Consider the following 24,953-nt stretch of genomic DNA (forward strand, 5'->3'; position numbering starts at 1 on the left):
TTTGATTGGTTTGAATAAAATTAGAAACAAACATGACTTCCAAAGCACATGCACTCTCACTGAAAATCTTAGCAGAATGTTCAACAACAAAAGCCCGAGCATGTCATATGACACTTCCCCATTCTATTGTAGAAACTCCTGTTTTTATGCCAGTTGGTACACAAGGAACGCTGAAGGGTCTGTTACCTGAACAATTAGAGGAGCTAGACTGTAAAATCATGTTAGGAAATACTTACCATCTTGGTAATAGACCTGTAAGATGTTTACTATGTTGAATGATACAACATTAATTTGAAACCAATCAATATCTTGAATAGTGATTGATCATTTAAAGAGTTTAAACATGAGGGATAATAAAGACATGAAAGACATTAAGGATGTACTTAGGTGAGGTTAGGTGAAAATTAATAAATCAAGAAGTTAAAATTGATTCTATAAGCTGGTAGAGCATCAATTAAAGGGATAATTCGCGATTTTTCACTTTTCATCTTATTATGTTCATAATACCATAAAAAACATATTCACCAAGTTTTATTTTGATATGAAATCTAATAAAGAAGAAAATTGGGAATTATTAATTTTATTTTTTGAAACTTCCTGACTTATGTGACGTAGTTAAGTCTTTGATGCATGCCGGGAGTGAAAATATCTCATTTAAGTCTTGTTCGTTAACCATCTAATAACGCGATTTAAAGCGCATCGACGACTTTTGGTGTAGCTATTAACCAACGAAAAATAAGTGATAGCCATGCAACTTTTAAAATAAGATCGTGTGGATTTTTTAAAACGAATTTTAATAATAAAAGTAAATCATACAATAGAACATTTTTATGATTTTTTTTCTAAAAATACTTTAAACAAACATACGAAACTGACATGATCGATAGTGTATTAAAAATACATGTTTGTATTCTGACCATTGTGCTTCATTCCAGCAATCATTTTCACTTGCTTGTACGGGTGGAAACAATAAAATGTGTATTGTTTTGTGACACCTAAAGAATGTGGAATGCGTAGTTTAACTCAAGGTAATTAAAAGATTAGCATTATGTAATTCTAATCTTTTGATCCTCATTCAGTGAAATCTAGGCGTCACGGTTCACTGGCATTTCAGGTGTGAACAACATTTCGTATCAATTGTAAACGGGAGTCGGACAAAGTTTCAGACACATGAATGTAAAAAAAAATAATTAAAATTAATTAACGGGAATAATAAGATTGCACAATAACTGGATAGCTGTTGTATATTTTTATATTTTGCATAAGATCACTTTTAATGAATTATGACTTTTGATTACTTTAGTAACGATAAAATACTGAATTATTTTAATTGAAGAATTTATAAATAAAAAAAATAGCCTTCTAAACACGAGTTTATGAACTAAAAATTGTACTTTTTCAAATTAGGAACGGCAGCCTTAAATATTTCAAACAGATCATTAACAATTGTAATTATATAATTTAGTCCATCCATAGTGATCTTTAATTACCTATTTAGGAATTAAACTGCTCATCAAAATATTTTAAATCTCGCAACACATGAATACTTCAGATATTTGAAAAAAGATGTTTTAAAAAATTGACAGGAAATTAAAGGATCTAATTGGAATGGAATAAACAAATTACGAACAGATATGCTTTTCAAGTGTGAAAAACATCAACAAAATTTATACATAATCGGGAATGTCCTTCTTAAAATACTCTTTGTCTCACACCGTAACTATATATAATACTTTAGCTATTTGACCAACGATGTATTAAAAAAAAAATGAACGAATTAAATGTCATCTTTCCCAATTTTTTAATGTAATTATAAGTCTGTTTCAACTGGCAAGAATACCACTAAAACGGACAAGCAGTTTATTCTTTAAATTGCTGTCATTGAATATCAAGAGAGAAAATAAATCCCCAAATTGATTTGAAACTTTGATACTCTATAGTTTTCCTGGAAAATATTCACATCCCTCGGTATTAGTGTACTTCCAGTTGCGTATATATTACATGCATGTCGGAACAATTGTGATGATGGCGAATTTCTTCCTTTTTTCGAGATATATTACATTTTACCAAATTTACCCTTGGAAAAAATACGTATATAGATTTTTATTTCATCAAATCTGTTTTTTTTTTTTTTGGTATTATTTATATTTTTATAAATAATTTTCTTTTCACCAGAAATGTTATTCATAAACAAGCGTATGAGTTTAGTAATATCACTTTCGGACACGCAAGATAGAGATGTATATTATACACCTAATAGTTCAAAATGGAAAGTTATAAGTTATCGGCCGTGTACACTTATCAATACACTATGAAGTGAAACGATGCATGAATTTGCAAACTCGACAGGAAATCGCTTAAATACCTGGACGTGTCACCTCACACCCCCTACAATATCTTTGGGAGTAATACCTTTAGCCATGCGGGTGATCAGTGGAGCGAAGATCCTAATTTATTTGAATAAAGTTTATTACTTAAAAGAATTATGAACTAATTAGATTTCCGAAAACAATTCAAGTTTCACGGAAGACTTATTTATGATTTGAAATTTTGACTTTTTCACTATTAAATTCCTATATTATCAGTCTAAAAATAACAGATCATGGTTATTTAAAAAAAAAAGAAGAACATTTTCCGTATCAAGTTAGTTAACTAGTTAACTAGTCGGATAAAACAACTGTACGATTGACGAGATATCGACACACAATTACGACTACATCGGGTTACTGTGGTTTTGGTCCTTAGACATATCGTGACTGCAAATCGGAGAAGGTGACAAAATGGCTGACCTCAGAAAATTGATACTCTAAATTTAAAATCGATGGTGATCTCTTATCTAGCAGAATAAAACTTTAATATCTATGAATTTGAGCATTTTTATACAGAATAAACATAATATCAATTTTTGATTTTTTTGCGAAGTTTCCCTTTAAGGATAAAAATAAGCTAAAAATATTGATAGGTCATGGACCTCATTTTCGACATCTTTGAGATTTAAAATATGGCGGGAAAAGGCTGACTCTGACTTTTACCTTATATTTGCATTGGTATTATTAGGTCTCAAAACAAAAGAAAGAAAATTAAGAATCTTCTAAAATTTTGGTAAATGACCTTTCATGAGCTATTAAGTCTTATATGAAAAAATAAATGGGTGTTATGGGGCAAAATATTTTACATTGTATTGTATGGAAAAACACCAAGGAATCCGAACATTTGACACATATTCCAAAACCTCGCCTAAGTACATCCTTAAATTATGAAAGAGGGGACAAGTCCTACAAAACAAATTATACACAAAAATAAAGACTGTGAAGCCCTTATCCCTGTAAGCATGTTTGAGTTTATGTATTTGTCAGTGAACAGCATGATTAGCCTTCCAAATATGACAGCAAGACGAAGGTTTGGAACTTGGGACCTCTTATGCAGATTGAGTTCTAATTTAGGTAGTGATTAACCTACTATTCTATTGGTATGCCCCTTTTTAATGCAGGGACAATTGCAATTTTTCTGTTTCAGCATTATGACTTAAAAAAATGTACGTTTTACTCATCAGGCTTATCTAAATGTTATGAAACTTGTACATACATGTAATTATGATAATGCTAAGAACCTACAATCATGATAAAAGCAGACAGAAATTGGGGTAGTGAGTCATTTTGTGTGTTAGAGTAATGCCCTTTATTAAACCAAAAATTGCATTTTTTTGTTTGTTTCAGCAACCACCCCAAAGTTTGCCCTCACCTATCCAAATTTTATGAATCTCATACACAATGCTAATAATCAAAGCATGCCCCAAGATTTCAAAATTAAGTTGATGTAACTGGAACCACACATTCTATTTTATTTGGCCTTACCATTGCTTCAAGTTACTGTATTTGGTTTGTGTATTAAATGTGGTAAGCAGATCAGTGTTACTTTTCAAATAATTTTCTAATAATTTTGACATAAGGCACAGAACCAGGCATTTACATTTGTTCATTTGTTGAGAGACTTGGAAAAAAAAAATTGATAAGAAAAATGTGGAAGTTAGAATGCATTTCTTTCATGAAAATATTTATAATTCACAGTTAATTCACCAGTATGTAACACTTTTCTTACAAAATTATATTTTCCTTTTAACAAGTTAAAGACTGATTTTTATTTCAGGGTCCAGAACTATTAGAAAAAGCTGGAGGTCTTCATAAATTTATGAATTGGAACAGATCTTTACTGACAGTAAGCTATATGTAATACATATTATTATGATTCATGTTTAAAATCCCATGATACTTTGAATGCTTTGATGTTAGCATGCCAGAGATTGGTCTATTCCATTGTTATATCAAACATCTAACTGTTAACATGGTTAAATTTTTAATTGCTACTACTTTTCTAAGCACTGGTCATGTGTTTATATGAGATGACACATGTTCTTGTCAACTGTTATATATGTAGTGTTACATGGTGATTCAGAACTTCAAAAATCTGGAACAAAGTGTGCCTTATGTACAAAGAATGTTCATATTCATATAACATTGATATGTTCTTGTCTTGATCATGTTGATTATGGCTGGAAGATAGCTTCCTAATATAAAACATGCACTTACTGAATAAAACTTAAAAATAGAACAATATAATTATCATACTTGAAACATGTTTTGGTTTATCACTGGCATTTATTAAATGTTGTGGAATGATATACATCGTGTACATGAAGAAAGAAAAATGCACAAGTTAAATTTGTATAGGATTTAGTTCAAACTCTTTTAATGTGTATGTTAGTTGTGGTTGCATAGAACAGTTCATCTGTAGGCTTTTAAACTTTCAGTATTTAGCAGGTTTAAGATGTTGATGACAACACATAAATAAAAAGAGTGGTGCTTGATTTTTCTCTGTTTTGATACATGTATCTTTATATTGCAATGTATAGTCAATATTGGTAGTCAATAGCTTTTGAAGATTTCTTCTACTTTCAAAATTGTCTTTTATTCAATAACTTCAAATAATGTCAGTTGTAGTTAAATGTATCTGTAATGACCATTTATATTATTTTTTTTGTGATCTGCAAATGATTTTTTTCCTTATTCTTCCAACTTGTCATTATTCAATAAGAGTTTTCCTTCTTTTTACAGGACAGTGGTGGATTCCAAATGGTTTCCTTACTAAAATTAGCTGAGATTACAGAAGAGGGAGTTAAATTTCAATCTCCCCATGATGGATCTGAAATGATGCTCACTCCTGAGAAGTCCATTGAAATACAAAACTCTATAGGTTGTAGTTTATTTCTGTTCATATAAATATGATTGATTCTAATCAGTATTATCATTCTTATAATCAGTAAACGTTGCAACAATTATGTATGAAGTTTGACTGCTATCAACTTGTTTTAGACATTTATGTGAATGAAAAAGAAAGGTAACTCTGGCATTAAACCAATTTGGACATGTGAAAGTCTAAACATGTTTTGACTTAGGGACACCATCATAAGTTCAATGTAGGATAAAAAACTTAATTCACATAGTTTTTTCACTGATGCATGTTAATCTTAATATGCCCTATATTCTTTGAGGATGGATAAAGGTAATCTTCCTAAATTTTCAAATAATGAAATTTCCACTATTCTTAATATAAAATTACTGTCAAATTTTATAGTTAACTTACCTCCCTTTGAGCACATCTTTCTCATTTTGCCACTGTTTTTAAATATTTCTCTTCATCTTAATACATTTAACCTTGTTTTTTAATCTGACATAGAAGCTTTAGGATATAATTGTAATTGGAATTAATGATTTTTAAATATTTTTTTTTACATTTAAAGCCTTTTTTTACAGGAGCTGATATAATTATGCAACTTGATGATGTTGTACACAGTTCTACAACTGGAGAAAGACTAGAAGAAGCCATGTGGAGGTAGAATTTATTGATTCCATCACATTAATTACTGATACCGATATTGTTTGTAGATAATAATGTAGGTGTAGGAATAGCATGTAGGAATTCATACAATTATTAACCACCAGCACACTGAAAAGGTCAGAAGGAAAGGAAAATTAATGCTTTGACATTTGATTGACTCCTAATATCTTCTAAAAATATCAGCAAAAACACATATATTTAGAAAGTTTTGGTTGAGTGTCTATTTGTGTATTAAGGACTTAAAGGTCATGCCTAATACTGTCTGCAAATGATTATTAAACAATAAGGTGTGATTTTTCAAACAAATAAATACCAAAGTGTAATAATTGACAGCTTTAAAATACATTTTTTTTACTATAACTATTATGACTTGACAGCTTATTTCTTGATGGCAGATGTGTTTAAAAAACATAACAAAAATAGCCACCTGATCACACTGATGTTTTTTTTAACACTACATTGTATTTTAATTGGTTGAAGGTGGGAAGCACAATAAAATACCTGTAACATATTAATATCAGTGTTATTCAACTTTTTTTATTTGGACTATTGCCATGTAGATGAAAATATTTCAGTCTCTTTTATAGTTATCATTTACAATTGGGGTTATTTATATGCCTCATTTATGGGCATTTTGTTTTCTTGTCTGTTTGTTCAGGACTCCGTTTGTTGGTTCGTTTGTCTGTCCGCTTCAGGTTAAAACTTTTGGTCGAGGTAGTATTTGATGAAGTTGAAGTCCAATCAACTTGAAACTTAGCACAAATGTTCCCTATGATATGATATTTATAATTTTAACACCAAATTAGAGTTTTTACCCCATTTTCACGGCCCACTGAACATAGAAAATGATAGTGCGGATGGGGCATCTGCGTACTAGGGAAAATGTTTTGAATCAAATTCTGTGAAGATATATTGACAGAAATGTTTTTTTAAAGATCAATTTTTCTTTCAGGACAATACGATGGCTGGATAGGTGTATTAAAGCTCATAAAAGGCCACATGATCAAAGTATTTTCCCAATTGTACAAGGTGGACTAGATCCTGAACTACGGAAGAAATGTGCTTATGGTAAATGTTAGGGTTATGTTATAAGTAAAGGCTATAAAGGAGCTTGGTTGAATGGATTGAGACTTAAGTTTATTTTCATGTCTGTCCAGCTATCATTCTTTTTGTAATTATTTTTAAAAATTTGTTAATTATCCAGCCTGCCTACCTACATGGCCAATCAGGCTAAAAAAAGAACACAGTGGTAACATATCAGTGCTGTTGATTTATTAATTTTTCATGGAATACCAATTTTCTTGCATTTCTTGTGTATAGGTAAACCTTAAATTTAAATATTCAAAGAAATTCAAATTTGTGTATAGACTTAAGCTTGTTAAGAGAATGTAGCAAAACCACAAAGTCTTATGTCCACAAAGACACTTTGTCTTCAATCCAGGAAAATTGATATCCATCAAAATTAATGAATCCACAGTATTAGCCTATTATCCTGAAAATTTGAGATAATTTAGGGAGAGAAAATTTGACAGGCAGAACTGATTTAATAGAATGTCAAGATCTACCTACTGTCCATTTTGACCTAAAGAGTCTGATAACTCTTCATTTGAGTTATTGCCCTTTAATGATAACTTTAACCAATTTTTTCACATTTCTAGCTTTTATATTGAAAACAATTATAGATAGATGATTAAAACGCCAAAAGTGATCAGCAAAACAAGATATAGAAATAAGTCAACATTACTGAAACTATTGAAAACTACTGTAACTGCTGATATGACTTACTGCTATTGAATTATGTTATTGTGATTTTATTTGAAAGTCAGAAACTACATGACAACAAAATACAATCTAAGAATATGTCATCATTTTCAAAATCATAAGTTGACCCCAATTTGGAGTTATAACACTTGATTGACAATTTTTTTAGGGTATTTTTTGTGAAAATGGCAGGAGAATACAAGAAGCTGTAAATAGCAAAAATGATTGGTGAAATAAGATTGACAATAAGTTGTTAGTCACATCCTTGAAAGAGTTGCCCTTGAATGATGACCATCACCAGTATTTGTGTTTTATGTCAAAACTTTAGCAGATAGAGAGAAACTGTTAAAGCTGATAAGCAAATAAAAACATTTAAAAGTTATTCAGCATGACTGATATTGTTGTTTTTGACTAAAGCGAGGATTTTTTATGCCCCACCTACGATAGTAGAGGGGCATTATTATGCCCCACCTACGATAGTAGAGGGGCATTATGTTTTCTGGTCTGTGCATCCGTTCGTCCGTTCGTCTGTCCGTCCGTCCGTTCGTTCGTCTGTTCGTTCGTCCGTCTGTCCCGCTTCAGGTTAAAGTTTTTGGTCAAGGTAGTTTTTGATAAAGCTGAAGTCCAATCAACTTGAAACTTAGTACACATGTTCCTTATGATATGATCTTTCTAATTTTACAACCAAATTAAACTTTTGACCCCAATTTCACGGTCCACTGAACATAGAAAATGAAAGTGGGAGTTTCAGGTTAAAGTTTTTGGTCAAGGTAGTTTTTGATGAAGCTGAAGTCCAATCAACTTGAAACTTAGTACACATGTTCCTTATGATATGATCTTTCTAATTTTACAACCAAATTAAACTTTTGACCCCAATTTCACGGTCCATTGAACATAGAAAATGAAAGTGGGAGTTTCAGGTTAAAGTTTTTGGTCAAGGTAGTTTTTGATGAAGCTGAAGTCCAATCAACTTGAAACTTAGTACACATGTTCCTTATGATATGATCTTTCTAATTTTACAACCAAGTTAAATTTTTTACCCCAATTTCACGGACCACTGAACATAGAAAATTAAAGTGTGAGTTTCAGGTTAAAGTTTTTGGTCAAGGTAGTTTTTGAGGAAGTTGTAGTCCAATCAACTTGAAACTTAGTACACATGTTCCCTATGGTGTGATCTTTCTAATTTAATGCCAAATTAGATTTTTATGCCCCACCTACGATAGTAGAGGGGCATTATGTTTTCTGGTCTGTGCGTCCGTTCGTCCGTCCGTCTGTTCGTTCCTCCGTTCGTTCGTCCGTCTGTCCCGCTTCAGGTTAAAGTTTTTGGTCAAGGTAGTTTTTGATGAAGTTGAAGTCCAATCAACTTGAAACTTAGTATACATGTGCCCTATGATATGATCTTTCTAATTTAAATGCCAAATTATAGTTTTGACCCCAATTTTACGGTTCACTGAACATAGAAAATGATAGTGCAAATTTCAGGTTAAAGTTTGTGGTCAAGGTAGTTTTTGATGAAGTTGAAGTCCAATCAACTTGACACTTAGTATACATGTGCCCTATGATATGATCTTTCTAATTTAAATGCCAAATTATAGTTTTGACCCCAATTTTACGGTTCACTGAACATAGAAAATGATAGTGCAAATTTCAGGTTAAAGTTTTTGGTCAAGGTAGTTTTTGATAAAGTAGAAGTCCAATCAACTTGAAACTTAGTATACATGTTCCCTTTGATAAGATCATTCTAATTTTAATGCCAAATTATAGAATTTATTCCAATTTCACGGTCCACTAAACATAGAAAATGATAGTGCGAGTGGGGCATCCGTGTACTGTGGACACATTCTTGTTTACCCAATTTCACGGTCTATTGAACATGTAAAATAATAGTGCAAGTGGGGCATCCGTGTACTTTGGACACATTCTTGTTTTTACCTATTTTTGTATTGGTATGAATGCAGTAGGAGGTTAAGCAAAACTGTTAAAAGTAAAAGTGTTTTGCAAAATGAAATCTTTAAATAATAGCAGAAACTGTAAGTTGACACCTTCCTGGATTTTTTTTTTAATATGTATTTTTTTGTCAAAACTGTAGCAGATAAGAGGGAAACTGTCAAAGCTGAAAGGCAAAAACAAAAACATTTACAAGTAGCATGAGCATGAGTAAGTCAGCATAACTGTTATTGTCTAAACTGATGATTTTTATTTATTTTTGTATGTTTTATGGAAGCTGAGTGAGTAGGAGATAAAGAAAAACTGTTAACAGTAAAATTGATGTGCAAAATAAAATCTAAAAAAATGGCAGAAACTGTCGATCTTTTCAAATTCACGTTATATGTCAAAACTTAGCAGATCATTCAGATAGAGAGAAACTGTCATAGCTGATTAGGCAAAATTTAAACATTTACATGTATAAATGAGCAATATTAAATCAGCATATCTGAAAATGTCTTTTTTGCTTTACCTTTTTCTGTATTTTTATGAATGCAGTAGGAGGTAAAGAAAATGTTAAAAGCAAAATTTATGTGCAAAATAAAAATAATGGCAGAAACAGTCAGTTGATTCAATCTTGAATTTTATTTTTTTTTTTTTTTTGGCAAACACTAGTGTAGATAGAGAAAAAAAAACATTGAAAAAGCTTTCATCACCTGATTCATTGAAGAATTTTTACAGCCAAGAATTCAAAATTGTTTTGAATTTTGAGTTGATCTCATTTTGCTGTGTAAATGTAAGCTTATTAAACATTGTGATCATGCTGGATGAATTGTCACTTGTAAAATGATTCTTAGCCCATCTGTGAAAAGTGTGTTGCCAGTAACCTAGAAACACATTATGATTATCAATATTTTAATTCAATGGATCGTTTCTATCATCCACACTAGGATTATCTCATGTCTTTTACAACAGATGCCTGTATGAAGTTTCAAAGCAGTCCTTTTCTTCTCCAAAAGACATTGCAGGCTCAGAATACTTCAAAGTCTTTCCAAGGGCATCTACTGACCTAACATGTGAATATACTTTTTCAGCATACAGACAGACCATAGGTCTTTTATTAGACGATGAAACTTTGTACTTTCACTTTACTATGTGTAACATCTTTAATGTCATAATGGGGACATAAAGTAATCTTACAGTTGACCAATCTCAAGACATTTCAGTGAATCATAGTTCATTGTTGTCCTTTTGTTATATGAAATCATTCAATAATTAAATTAATAATTATTGCAATATTTTGTTATGAGGTATCTTGAGAAATGTGTTTATAATGTTTGTTAAGATATGGAAAATGTCTACATTTTGTATCAAACACAATAAAATAGTATAAGAATAATGCAATTAAAAAAAACAAAAACATGGAAGGCCAGCTAGGGTCATCAAACACAGTAAGAAAGCAATAACAGATATGAAACTAATCATAGAGAGAAATATGCATGCCAAAACAGTAAATGATATAAAATCTTTAAAAAAATTGTCACACAAAAAAAATACCACAGAGAATTTCCGTAGCTTCAATAGCAGTTATGCAGTCCACAAAATGCAAATGAGAAATTGTTACTATCTGCAAAAATTTAACTGTCACTAACATACAGCTCAATTAAGTCCTTTGTATATCCCTCTCACATACCTGCCAACTTTTCAAAATGCCCATGGGGGTTTTGCATGAAAATGACTATCATAGTCTTATAAAACCTTCAAGTGGGCCATCAAATACATTTTAATGTTGTTTTTTTGCTTCTTCATGCTTTTATAAGCCTATAGTCATTGTAAAATCAATTGGTTTGATTAAAATTGAGGACAAAATTGCTCTTTAAAAATTTCAATTTGGGAGCCTTCATAGGGGAAATCCCCCACAAATAGTGACAGTTGGCGGGTATGCTCGCAAACTAAACAGAAATCTTCCAACAACTGTATAAATAAACATTTAAAAAAGAAATGACTTAAGTCTGTTAATTACCCTCTTTTGGTTATTTTTGTTGTTAGGTTGTTGTCCCGTGACATTTACCCCACATCTCCTTTTAACCATACTAATGTAATAATAAACATAAACAGAACAATTTTTCGGCACCAGATGCCCATTTCAACAATCAATGTCTTTTCAGTGAAGCTCGTGGCCGAAATAATTGACATGCTTGAATCTTAAAGCCAGATTGGCCTGTGTATAACACTTTCAATGCTTTGAATTCAATATTTTCTTCTGTATGTCTGTTTTAGAATTAGTAAAAAGAGATGTAAATGGTTATGCAATAGGAGGATTGAGTGGTGGCGAAGAAAAACAAGATTTTTGGAGAATGGTTTCACTGTCTACAGACATTTTACCTGATGATAAACCAAGATACTTGATGGGAGTAGGGTAAGGTTGAAAGAGATGTATGGGTAAAAAGTAGAATAACAAAAATACCAAACTCCCAGTCAAATTCTAAACCGAAAGTCCCTAATCAAATGACAAAATCAAAAGCTCAAGCATATCAATCAAATAGATAACAACTGGCATAATATGTTTATCTCTGTCCATCCATCTGTCTCATGAAATAAGCATCGCATTTTTTTCAGAAGTTTCAACTTTTATGAAATTTAATATCAAGCTTCAAAAAAGCATGTTATACTGTTAGATACATTTTCTCATCCATTGCTCAGCTTTATGTTTTATTTCAAATACTTATATATCTTTATGCATAATGCATAATGACAGTGTATGAAATTTTCTTCACATTTTTCTCAGGAACTATGCATCAGAGAAACCTAAAATTTGGTATCAAGTTTAATATTATTATTGTTTACCAAGTAATACAATTGCATAACAATGCTTATAAAAATCCTGTTTACATAAGACTTATAGTGGTAGTATCATAAAGAGAACAAGTACATCTTTGAATGTTTTTTTGGGGGGGCAGGGGGTGTAGTGCAAGGCCTGATAGTACCAGAGACCAAAATGCATGGGAATTGTTCATCAAGTTCACTTCAATATTTCCACTTACCTGCCTCCTTAACTAATTGCAATTTCCCTCTACTTCCCCATACGTTCGTCGAGTTTTTTAATATAAATACGGTAACACCTCCAGTTATCTCCCTTGCGTAACTCTTCAGTTTCTCTCGGCAGCAGCCATTAAAGCACATGCGTTGCTTTCCCTGTACGTTTATTTGGATTATAGACGTTGTATCGTAAGATGGAGAAACAGGAAGACAAGTTTAAGAAGTGTGTAAAATGTCCGGACAGGATGAATACTCTCGATGAGCACGATGAATGTTATAAACATCATATTTGTAACGAGTCATTCCCATGCAAAATTTGCAAAAATTGGTCAAAGGAACATCGGAGTTTGGTCATGAAAATGATTGAAAAAAGTGTTCAGAAGGCAATTAAATTGAATAAACTGTCTCAACCCGTCTGTGTAGATGGGTTAACAGATTTCAAAGACATAAGTCCACCTGTGGAGGCGGCAGTCGGAGCTTCAAATGACGACACTGTCACTGATAATACACCTGACAACAGCACTTGTATGGTCGATATTTCGGCCATTGTACAAGAACAGGTACAATTACAAAAACAAAACTTATTCAAAAAGAAATTGATTGATATCAATGCTAATGTTCTTGATGTTCAACCTCCTGGAAAGCCTAGTTCTGTAACTTTGCAAAACCAAAGGCCACATTTTGACAAATTCAAAAGCTATGACGATCAGATGTCTTTAATGACAAATGTTGATCAAGATCAAGTTTCTTATCTTGATCCAGAAGAAAAGATTGATGGGTCTGCATCGCCACGATCTAGTCAAATGTATACTTGCACCCCAGTGGAAGTACCACAAGGGGCACCTGGTGCTTCTGATCCAATTGAGTGGATTTCTTTCATTAATAAAATGGCAACTGTTCTAAATATAGAGCCTGAAACCTCAGAGACTCATCAGGAACGTCCTTCTTTTGTTTCGGCAAGACTAAAACCTGACAAGAATGATAAAAAATCAGCAATTAAATTACCTTTGGAAGGAAAATTATTGACATGGTAAAATCTGTAGAAAAGGAAGCTATCTCTGGTCATTTGAAAAACAGAGCTGTTCGTGGCAGGGATGATAAGGCTTTCATGGTTAAGAAAGATGATTTTAATGCTTTCTGTAGTCCTCCTAAGTTAGATGACAATATTGAGGAAGGGCTACCTATTGGTCATAAAGGCAATTCTTTTAAATCTGGAATAAATATTCCACCTTTTCACAGAGAATTAGATAATGATTTTCGTCGTATGGACAATTCTGCCAGAGCACTTTTTAGAGCCGTTTCATATGGTACTATGATTTCTGCCTTTTTGGATGAGGCAACTTGTGAAGATGATAGAATTGAAGGACGTAAAGCATTAATTAATTGCTTTAGAAGTATGGCTGATTTATCAGGCAGAATCATGGCAAATTCAGTATTAAGTAGAAGAAAACTTTTTCTGAAAAATGTTAACTTCATTAGTAAGTCGACAGAAAAGAAGTTGTTAAAGTTGCCCGTTTTTGGCAGTCAACTTTTTAATTGAAAATACTTTGACACACTGCATACATCAGCAGAAAATTTACGGGATGCTAGAGAAACCCAGAATGTTTATAATAATACTGGTAGTTATAGCAAGAACTTTAACAAGTCTAGAGATGATCGCACTCCGGTAAATGACTTTAACAGAAAGAGGAAAGGTGACTATTCTGAAAATTCTGAAAGTGGAGCTAAAGTTGCCAGAACTAACACTTACTCCAACAAAGATAATTTTCGTCCAGGAAATTTTTCAAGGAAAGGAAATTTTTTTCGGAAAGCAGCTGGGAGCCCAAAAAGTTTTCCAGCTCCAAGGAAATAAGTTCAAAGAACCTTGTACAAACTGTAAATATAAGTCCCCAGGTAGGGGCACGTTTGCTAATGTTTCACAGGAAGTGGACAAAGATCACAGGAGATCAATGGGTTTTAGAAACTTTACTGGAAGGACTAAAACTGGAGTTTATGAGTCATCCATGTTTAAACATAAAAGAGACAAGTGTTCCAAGATATGGTATTCACGAGTCGGTTATTTTAACAGAAATAAGTGTTTTATTAGAAAAAAATGTTATAGAACATGTTCCTGTTGGGCAAGAAAACTTTGGTTATTACAGCACAGTTTTCGTAGTTCCAAAACGACAAGGAGGTTTGCGACCGAGTCTCAATCTGAAACCTCTAAACCAAATAGTAGTGCCTCATCATTTCAAGATGGAAACACTCCGTTCAGTAATGAAAGCTTTAAAAAAGGGAGACTATGCAGTAACTTTGGATTTAGCAGATGCGTATTTTCATATCCCAATTCACACAGATTACAAACAATTCCTGAGATTCCGATTTCTAGGTCACAGCTACCAATTTCGAGCAATGCCATTCGGGCTCAAATCTGCCCCAAGAGTGTTCACAAAGATTATGGCTGTATTAGCAGCATACCTACGAAAGTTAATGATTCAGATATTCATGTATCTAGACGATTGGCTGATCAGCAATTCAGACAGAACAGCTCTTGTAAAGCAAATGCATTTTGTACTCCGTCTAGTTCAAGATTTGGGACTTATAGTAAATCAGAAAAAGTCAAACTTAATACCAACCCAACATATAGAATACTTGGGAGCCCTTTTCAATCTAGAGAAAGGGATAGTAACACCAACAGAGACAAGATTTCAAAGTATTTTGGAAATAATACATGCATTACTAAACAGTCAACAGATTCAAGCAGTAGTAATTTTAAAATTACTAGGTCTGATGGCTTCATGCATTTACCTTATACCCATGGGAAGATTACATATGAGGCCAATCCAACTTTATTTGTTAGCACTATGGAGGCCAAACATCCAACCATTGAATCAGTTCATTCCTGTACGAATGAGCTTGACAGTACATTTAAGATGGTGGACAAATCGGACAAATATTTTCAAAGGAATGCCTTTACAGGAGCCGACAATTCAGTTGACATTGATCACAGATGCCTCAGAACTAGGATGGGGAGCGCATCTAGGAACTTGGCAGACATCAGGAATATGGCCAAAGTCTTATCAACTAAAACATATAAATTGGTTGGAATTGAAGGCTGTACAGTTAGCTCTTCAAGAAGCTGTACAGATCGTGAAAGACATGAATATTTTGATAAGGTCGGACAATACAACAGTGATAAGTTATATCAACAAACAGGGCGGAACCCATTCGCCAGAACTGTGTTACCTAACTTGGGACCTTTACCAATGGTGTATTCAGAACAAAGTAACTATCCGTGCAGTTCACATTCCGGGAAAGATAAATCTACTAGCAGATGCTCTTTCGAGGGGGAAAAATCTTTTCAAGATGACAGAGTGGACACTCAACAATATGATAGTAAATATGATATTTCAGAAACTGGGAACTCCAAGTATAGATCTGTTTGCAACAGCTCAGAACAAAAAGTTAGCAGTGTATTGCTCTCCGGTTCCAGACATAGCAGCATTTCAAGTAGATGCTCTAACTGTAAATTGGAGCGGCATGTATGCATATGCATTTCCTCCTCCAATCCTTGTTCCTCGGATATTACAAAAGATTCGAGAAGAAAAGACAGTTGTTCTTCTAATAGCACCAATGTGGCCAAGACAATCTTGGTATCCTCAGATGTTGGATCTACTGATAGATATTCCAATAAAACTACCACTTCTGCCAGATCTGCTTTCACAAATTCACAATCGAATACAAATATTTCATCAGAGTCCAGAAACATTAAATCTTGTGGCATGGAAATTATCAAATTGCGTCATAAGTCAAAAGGATTTTCTGAAAAAACTGCAGAAATTATGGCAAATGCCAGAAAAACATCTACTCAAACAGTGTATGATGCAAGACTCAGAATATATGACAGTTGGTGTAAAGAACATAATATCAATTCCACTTCTTCAACTATACCAGAAGTAGCAGAATTTTTGTTATATCTTTCTACTGTAAGAAAATGCAAACCACAGACTATTACAGGTTACAAGTCAGCCATAACATTGATTCATAATAATGGATTAGAAATTTCAAACAGTTCTGAGTTATCATCATTGATTAAAGGGTTATTTAATATGAATCCACCAATTCGTCAATTGACCCCAAATTGGAATTTACCTTTAGTTTTATTGATGCTAACAAAACATCCTTTTGAACCTTTAGATTCGATTGAATTAAAGTTTTTAACATTCAAAACAGCTTTTCTAGTAGCTATTGCATCAGCCAGTAGAGTTAGTGAAATTCATAGCTTATCATTAGATGATGGACATTTCAGATTTGAAAAAAATGGAATTAAACTATTACCAAATATGCAGTTTCTTGCAAAAACACAGACTTTGAATAGGCCTTGGGAGCCATTATTCATTCCTTCATTTAATTCTTATGCAACTGATTCTGAGGATTTGAAACTATGCCCTTGTCGTGCATTAAGGATTTACATAAATAGAACAAAATCTATAAAGAAATCAAACAGACTGTTTGTTACTTATCAAAAAAACCATCATAAAGAAGCTTCAAAGGATTCTATTGCAAGATGGATTGTTAATACAGTGCGTTATGCATATGAAAATGCAGATAAAGACACTTTAAAAACAGCAAGAGCACATGATACAAGAAGACTCTCTACTTCATGGGCTTTATTTTGTGGTGTATCAGCTGAAGAAATTTTAAAAGCAGCTCACTGGACATCTGAAACTACTTTCACTTCATTCTATTTGAAGGATGTTCCAGACCACCAGTCCATTTTTGGCAAGTCAGCAATTTTGGATTCTTTCAAGAGAGGAAGACAGAAATAGGTGAATATAATTTTTTAATTCCTTATTTTATTCCTTTCCCACCTCCTTTAGTAGGGCTGCAAATTCTTTTGCAATTAGTTAAGGAGGCAGGTAAGTGGAAATATTGAAGTGAACTAGGATTTTTGTGGGTAAAATCCTTGTTCATGAAATATTTACACTTACCTGCCTCACCCGCCCTCCTCCCCTCTCGAGGAATTACTTTATATTGGTCTCGAGAAACTGAAGAGTTACGCAAGGGAGATAACTGGAGGTGTTACCGTATTTATATTAAAAAACTCGACGAACGTATGGGGAAGTAGAGGGAAATTGCAATTAGTTAAGGAGGCAGGTAAGTGTAAATATTTCATGAACAAGGATTTTACCCACAAAAATCCTAGTTTATAACAATCGTGCCTGCCATATTAAATATGGAGATGTGGTATGATTGCCAAGGAGTCCAAAATAACATGGATTTATGCAACATAGACAACTATTTTGTCTGATAAGAAAGTGTAAATATTACTTCAAGTTTAACACTGTATTACCTATTTCAGCTTTGCTGGTTGTATTGTGCAGCTTTAGGATGTGACATGTTTGATTGTGTTTTTCAGATTTGCTGTAGACGTCGTTGTTTGTGCAGCTCTAGGATGTGGAATGTTTGATTGTGTTTTTCAGTTTGTTGTAGACCTTGTTGTTTGAGCAGCTCAAGGATGTGACATGTTTGATTGTGTTTTTCAGATTTGCTGTACACCTAGTTGTTTATGCAGCTCTAGGATATGGAATGTTTGATTGTGTTTTCAGATTTGCTGTAGACCTTGTTGTTTGAGCAGCTCAAGGATATGGAATGTTTGATTGTGTTTTCAGATTTGCTGTAGACCTTGTTGTTTGAGCAGCTCAAGGATATGGAATGTTTGATTGTGTTTTCAGATTTGCTGTACACCTAGTTGTTTATGCAGCTCTAGGATGTGACATGTTTGATTGTGTTTTTCAGATTTGCTGTAGACCTGGTTGTTTGTGCAGCTCTAGGATGTGACATGTTTGATTGTGTTTTTCAGATTTGTTGTAGACCTTGTTGTTTGTGCAGCTCTAGGATGTGGAATGTTTGATTGTGTTTTTCAGATTTACTGTAGACCTGGTTGTTTGTGCAGCTCTAGGATGTGGAATGTTTGATTGTGTTTTTCAGATTTGCTGTAGACCTGGTTGTTTGTGCAGCTCTAGGATGTGACATGTTTGATTGTGTTTTTTCAGATTTGCTGTAGACCTGGTTGTTTGTGCAGCTCTAGGATGTGACAAGTTTGATTGTGTTTTTTCAGATTTGCTGTAGACCTGGTTGTTTGTGCAGCTCTAGGATGTGACATGTTTGATTGTGTTTTTCCAACAAGAACAGCTGTAGGTTTCTTATTTAGATATAAATACACAATATAAAAAAATCATTTACATATATTTATATTATCACTAGAGAACAAACTGTTTTATTGGAATAACTGTTAAAATTTGATGAACATCTTCCCACATGATTAAAATGGAAAAACTTGTTATTAATGGAATTCTGAAAACAAACATATGTTTCTCATTCTTAAAATAGTCCTTAAAAGGAAATAGATAAAAGTGACATTTGAATGGACTGTATAACATTTTATATTGTGCTGAAACTGTATTTATAAATGGGCATTTACCATTATAGTTATAAAAGGAATAAACCAGTAAAATGTTGTTCCGAAATTGATTTTGCATAAATGAAAATTCCATCATCACCCCAAAAGGACACAGTGTAATGCAGTTATTTATGGTCTGCAGTTGTATGATAACAAAGGGTTTCAAAAAGTGTTTTTCACCTATTCAAATATTAAAACATTTGAACATGATTAAGTTTACCTAAATACTTATAATTTGTTTGTTTTTATAGGTATCCATTTTTTTTCGGAAATAGAATAATTTGTTTATTTTTTAAGGTTATCTGATTTTGTGGTTTCACCATTTTTTCTTAGCAAAACTAATAAAGAACTGTTTTTCATTTGAGTATTTTTTTTTAAAAGTTGTGATTTTCCTTTACCAGTTCCCACAAAAACTTCAAAAAATTGGTTTCTGACAAATAGTGTCTGTCTTCTTTGAACAACCGTAAGATAAATTGAACTGTGACATATAGTTATATTAATTATGAAAACCTTCATCAGGACTGTATAATCTGTGGCAGCTATTCATGTAAAGTTAACTATACAGGCTGACACAAGAGTTAAAGTTTATTTTTCATTTCAGAGATTTGGATCAGCTTTGGTGCCCAGTGGTCAGTTGAATCTAAAGTCAAAAATCTTTTCATCTGATTTTCGTCCTATTGATGATCAATGTAAATGTTCCACATGTAAAAATTACACAAGAGCATATCTTCACACTATAGTCACCAATGAAACTGTGGCGTGTCATCTGTTGTCAGTTCATAATGTTGCATATCAGGTATTGTATAATGTGTATTCAGTTAGGAAGCTACTATTAAACTTCAAGGGGGTGTAAAGGTTTTTTGTTTGATTCAGAATTTTTTTTTGTGTAAAGCAAATTTTTTTTGGATAGATTTTTTAGCTAAATTTTTTTTTCAAATTTTAACACTATTAGGTAAGCGGAAAATCTGGATTCAGAATAAAAAAAAAATTTCATATACTTGACCTCCATAAATTTTTTTTCATTGAATCGGGGAGTAAATTATTTTTTTAGGAAAATTCTATAACACCCCTGCCCCTTAATGTTGAATGGTAGTTCCCTTATTTTTAGGGATACAAATATGGATAAAGCAGGGCTTCCAAAAAATATTTGAGCCAGCCGAACATTTTATATCTGATCCCGATTTTAATCCCTTAAGACTTAGTCACAAAAGACAATTATGGTAATCAGATGGCCATTCCAATGATTGACATTAGATTAAAAAAAAACGATTTTAAACTTTACATTGTTATGAATTTGATGTTCGGATGTAAACTGTTAAATTGGCAGTGTATTATTCAAAGTGTGCACATCAGCGTGCTCATATCTGCCTTAGACTCTTTATTTGTGCAAAATGACATTGTTAAAATCTTTACTTTCGTTTTTAAAATCACGTTTTTTCTCAAACCGGATGTTGACTTGACAATGGTAAAACATGAACCATAAATGGATACGTAAAATCCGTGTACGTTACAAAGCACGACTGAGTGAAGAAGCTCTTTCCACGTTATTTCTTCAACAAAATACTTAAAATGAACGTTAGATAAGGTATCAATGATAATTTTAGCATTTTTGAAGAAATGTAGGATGCATAATTAAATTTCCCACCTCCGCACATGAGCACACGTGTTCTAGTTCATACAACGTAGTTTCGACGATTTTTCATTTCAAACCTTTTTAAATTTTTCATCAAATCATGTTGATAAACTAATTTCTTATAAATTTAATCTTTTGGACTAAAGAAAATAATTGTGAATAGACCGATCAATTTATACGATGTCCGGTACTGAAAATAGTTCACCTGTCACCTGAACAGGTAGATTTCAGCTGTCCAACAACTAATTAGCCTTGATTAAAATTAGAAAGCATTGAAGTAGGGGTTGTTTTGATAGTAATTAATCATCATGTCACTTTTATGACCGGAAATGTGTGGATGTTAAAGGCAAAAGTTTGGAATTATGTTAAAAATGACCGAAAAAGCCTTGAAAACTAAAAAGTATATGACCGTTTCATGCTTAAAAGTTTGCCCAGCCAGACTTTTAACGGACATTACACAAATGTCCGGAATATATGATCGTTTTGGAAGCCCTGGGATAAAGATTCATTTGTATTTTCATTGATAATTTATTTCCTGGTTTTGCCAAAGTCTGCATACAAGTTAATAGAAAATTTCTACTTAAACAATTTTATTTTCTTGTTCAGAATTTAAAAAAAATAAAGACAGTGCTTTGGTATCGTCATGGTTTATTACATATTTTTCTAAAACATCTTGTTAATAAATTAAATTACTTAGAAATAAGATTCCAACTCCCTCAGGCAAAGTTAACCTTAGATAAATTTGGCTTTGGCTTTAGGTGTAATACCACCAAATCAAGGTACATCACATCCAGTTGTATGCGAATAGGTGAAAAAAATATTCCCTTGAATTTGACAGTTGTAGGTTATTAATCCTACAATTTATTGCAGTAAAAGATTTCTGTGTCCTAAACATATGTCTTTGGTATTTCAAAGCACCATTATTTTTTTATTTGGGATTTCTATAAAATTGAGAATGGAAATGGGGAATGTGCCAAAGAGACAACAACCCGACCATAGAAAAAAACAACAACAGAAGGTCACCAACAGGTCTTCAATGTAGCGAGAAATTCCCGCACCCGGAGGCGTCCTTATAGAATACTTTGTAATCTTGAGGTTACATGGTGACTAAACCTTGTACACAGATAAAGTAAGGGGAAAAATTTGATTGGTTAACTTCCAGTGATGGTTATTTTCTTATATGCAATGAAATGTTATTTGCATTTTTTTCTATAGTACTGGACAGGATAAAACTTCACTCGTGCCAAGTATTTCTTTATTTGAAACAAAGATAAATTCTACAGATTTTTTTGAAAAGTGCAAATTTAATAAAGACTAATAGGGGAAAATCAATGGTGGTATTACACCTAAATTTAGGTTCCTTTTTGTCAAATAGCACGTAACATTTCTACATATTTATACATCCCTTGCTTTCAAATGATTTGGTTTGAGCATTCCTGATGAAAATAAATTAAAAAAAAAATTCCAAGGACATACAAAAATTTTCAGGTGATAATTTTTATTTTATTGACATCACTAGTGACATTTCTGCACTAAATCACTCAGATTATTTGAACCTATTTATTTAGAAATGAAATTCATAATTTTGAAAGGTTTAGAAGAATGTTACTATTCTAGCATGTTAAGGATCTAGTTGCCTTATCATATATCCTCCTTTCAGACATTGTACTTTTACAACTACTTAAATGTGATAATAATGAGAACTGCAGTGCTAAAATATATTGAAACATAAAAATTAATTATCATTAATTTCCTTTTTAAAAGCATTTGCTTTTATGGTCATCGTGTAAATGACATTTTGTTTATGTGGAATAGAGTGCACACATTTTTCATTCTACAGTTCTTTGAAGATCGTGTAAAAGTAGGTGTTTGCTTGACTTTTGTATAGAAAATACAGTTTATTTGATTAAGCATTCTGCAAACAAAATATTGAAAAGAAGTTTAATAGTTAACCCTTTTACTTAGAAATTTGATCCACTAAAGGTTACGTAACAGACTTCATTTACGAACGCAGTGATTCAAGAAATTCTGTGCCCTCTATCGGCTAATCTTGATCCGTCTTATTACCTGTTTAAAGTTTACCAACACCATTAATTTTATGTTGTACAAATTAAATTTTGCTGTTATAAAAGAATGAATAGGTTCTCTCTTGCTTGTTTAGATATAAAAATACTTTTGTTAATTTAATCGGAGTATCATATTGGTAAGGCTTACTGTATTTGCCAATCTGCATCAAGTCATGTTTATTTACACGTGATTAAGATATAGCATTACCGGACTGGTTCAAGATGCCAGGTATTTCGTATAAAAACAGTTTAAAAGAAACGAACTAAATTTTGACATTTTCTTCTTCTGTAAGATACACATCAAATGCTTTTTCCAGCTCCATAACCCTTTGATTTAGTAAATATTTAAGTTAGCAAACCAAATTTCATATGTCATAATGCGTATGTTTTAACGTCATGGTAAGAACCAATTGTTCAATAACTTTGTTTATGCCAATTGATGCCGCATAAACGGGTGAAACGCATTCATAAAACACATCTGGAGATTGGTGTATAGTGAAAATGTATATATATATGTACTATCATTGAATGTACATAAATAATCTTTTGATTGTTTGAATCATTTGATCTCATTTATTACATATGCCACACATATCTTCTTTTATTTATATTTTGTAAGACAACTAATTATAACTTGTCTTTTCCAGTTGAATTTAATGAAGTCTGTCCATGATAGTATAAAAGAAGACAAGTTTCCTCAGTTTATAAAGGCGTTTTTCATCCAGCAGTTTCCAAACAAAGACTTTCCTCAGTGGGCTATTGATGCATTAGATTCAGTTAATGTTAAATTAAATGTAAATACACCAGACAATGGCCAATCTTCAGTAGATGTAAAGAATAAAGTCACTGACTCTTCAAATATAGAAAATTCTAAAATATCATGATGCTAATAAATTCATTGGTAACTCATATAGTTATTTTTGGTGCCTCTGAAATATTTCTGGGAAACTTGAAGTCACTGATTGACCACTACATTAAGAATTACTATTCTTCTATTGCATTTGCACTTCTGTCATCATGAAAATGCTTCAACTCATTCATGTCATTGTTTATCCTGCTTGATGCTTAAAAATATATATAGTAATTTCAGTTCTTGAAAATTTTTAGTATGCAAATATAAATTATTTTATTAATGGTTCCCAAGTGATACCTTATTTGTGCATTGAATAAATGACCTTGCTCCAGGGTTCACCTAGACAAAACTTGGCAATTAATGTAATAACCTCTGCCCATATGATCAGTGGTGGATCCAAAGGGGGGATTCCGGGGGTTGGAACCAGGAACCCCCCTTTATTTTGGACGATCAATGCATTTGAATGGGGACATACAGTTGGAACCCCCCTTTATCCTGGGTTGGGAACCCCCCTTTTTAAATGGCTGGATCCACCCCTGATGATATCCACATGTGTACGAGTATTCACAGTCAGTTATCATGTATACTAGTTTACTGGTACATTAAGCTGTATGATTTAGTGTACAGTTACATCTTAGAGACTGAGCCTGTGGCATAAAGATGAAAGTCATATGCTTGACATTTCACAGTCCACTGGCTTTTAATATTAAAACTAAATTCAGTTCAAAGTTAAAGTTATAGAATACTGGCATTTTTGTTTTTGATACCGACTTAATCAGCAAGAATATCATGCCAGCCCGCTAGGGGTCTTAGGTTTAGCTTATATTCAAGCTGATGAAGGCGGTATCCAGAAAAATAAAATGACATTATTCTCCGTATCACCAATGTGTCTTATATATATTTTGGTTGAGAATATGAGATAAAATAAAAAAAAACTATTTTTACGTGTACAAAACGTTGTGATAGTTGTTCAGTTATATGAATGAAGTCGCATGCATTTCATTGATAAATTGACACAGATGGACATGAGCATGTGACGTTGCTGAACTGATACATGACATCATTGCCTTATATTTTCAAGTATTAAGTCATGTCTATGATATTAAAAATATTAGGCATTACAGTGACTTGACTGTAAGTGTTGCTATCCACCAATTGCAATTCATTCAAAATTTTGACCAAATTGCAATTTGTTTTATTAAACCAAATTGTTCAACTGGTCAGAAATTTGAACCAACTGCTGTAGAAAACCACAGTCAAGACTGAAAATGCAAGGTGATAAAATAAAACATACTTACAATCCTATTAGACTTTAACTCCACTTTATTGATGGTATTT

The 24,953-nt window shown here is 32.5% G+C and overlaps 1 protein-coding gene across 1 annotated transcript; it reads left to right on the forward strand.

Annotated features, from left to right (window-relative positions):
• The first annotated feature begins 1 nt into the window (after position 1).
• LOC139512416 (queuine tRNA-ribosyltransferase catalytic subunit 1-like) lies at positions 2–23,671 on the forward strand. Its single transcript, XM_071300026.1, has 9 exons — positions 2–254; positions 4,147–4,215; positions 5,112–5,250; positions 5,811–5,889; positions 6,848–6,963; positions 11,863–12,001; positions 18,722–18,797; positions 19,665–19,859; positions 23,410–23,671. Exons 1-9 carry the CDS (start codon positions 33–35, stop codon positions 23,644–23,646), a joined length of 1,272 nt encoding a protein of 423 aa, XP_071156127.1. The 5' UTR covers positions 2–32; the 3' UTR covers positions 23,647–23,671.
• The last annotated feature ends 1,282 nt before the right edge of the window (positions 23,672–24,953 follow it).

The sequence above is a fragment of the Mytilus edulis genome, chromosome 2 (genome assembly GCF_963676685.1).
Source record: "Mytilus edulis chromosome 2, xbMytEdul2.2, whole genome shotgun sequence".
In the NCBI taxonomy this organism is placed as follows: Eukaryota; Metazoa; Mollusca; class Bivalvia; order Mytilida; family Mytilidae; genus Mytilus; species Mytilus edulis.

Excerpts from the sequence above, each read along its gene's own strand:
- LOC139512416 (XM_071300026.1), top strand. The coding sequence starts at position 33 with ATGACTTCCAAAGCACATGCACTCTCACTGAAAATCTTAGCAGAATGT. Across the intron at positions 6,964-11,862 it reads ACGGAAGAAATGTGCTTATG|AATTAGTAAAAAGAGATGTA; the intron begins GTAAATGTTAGG and ends TGTCTGTTTTAG. Across the intron at positions 12,002-18,721 it reads AGATACTTGATGGGAGTAGG|ATTTGCTGTAGACCTGGTTG; the intron begins GTAAGGTTGAAA and ends GTGTTTTTTCAG.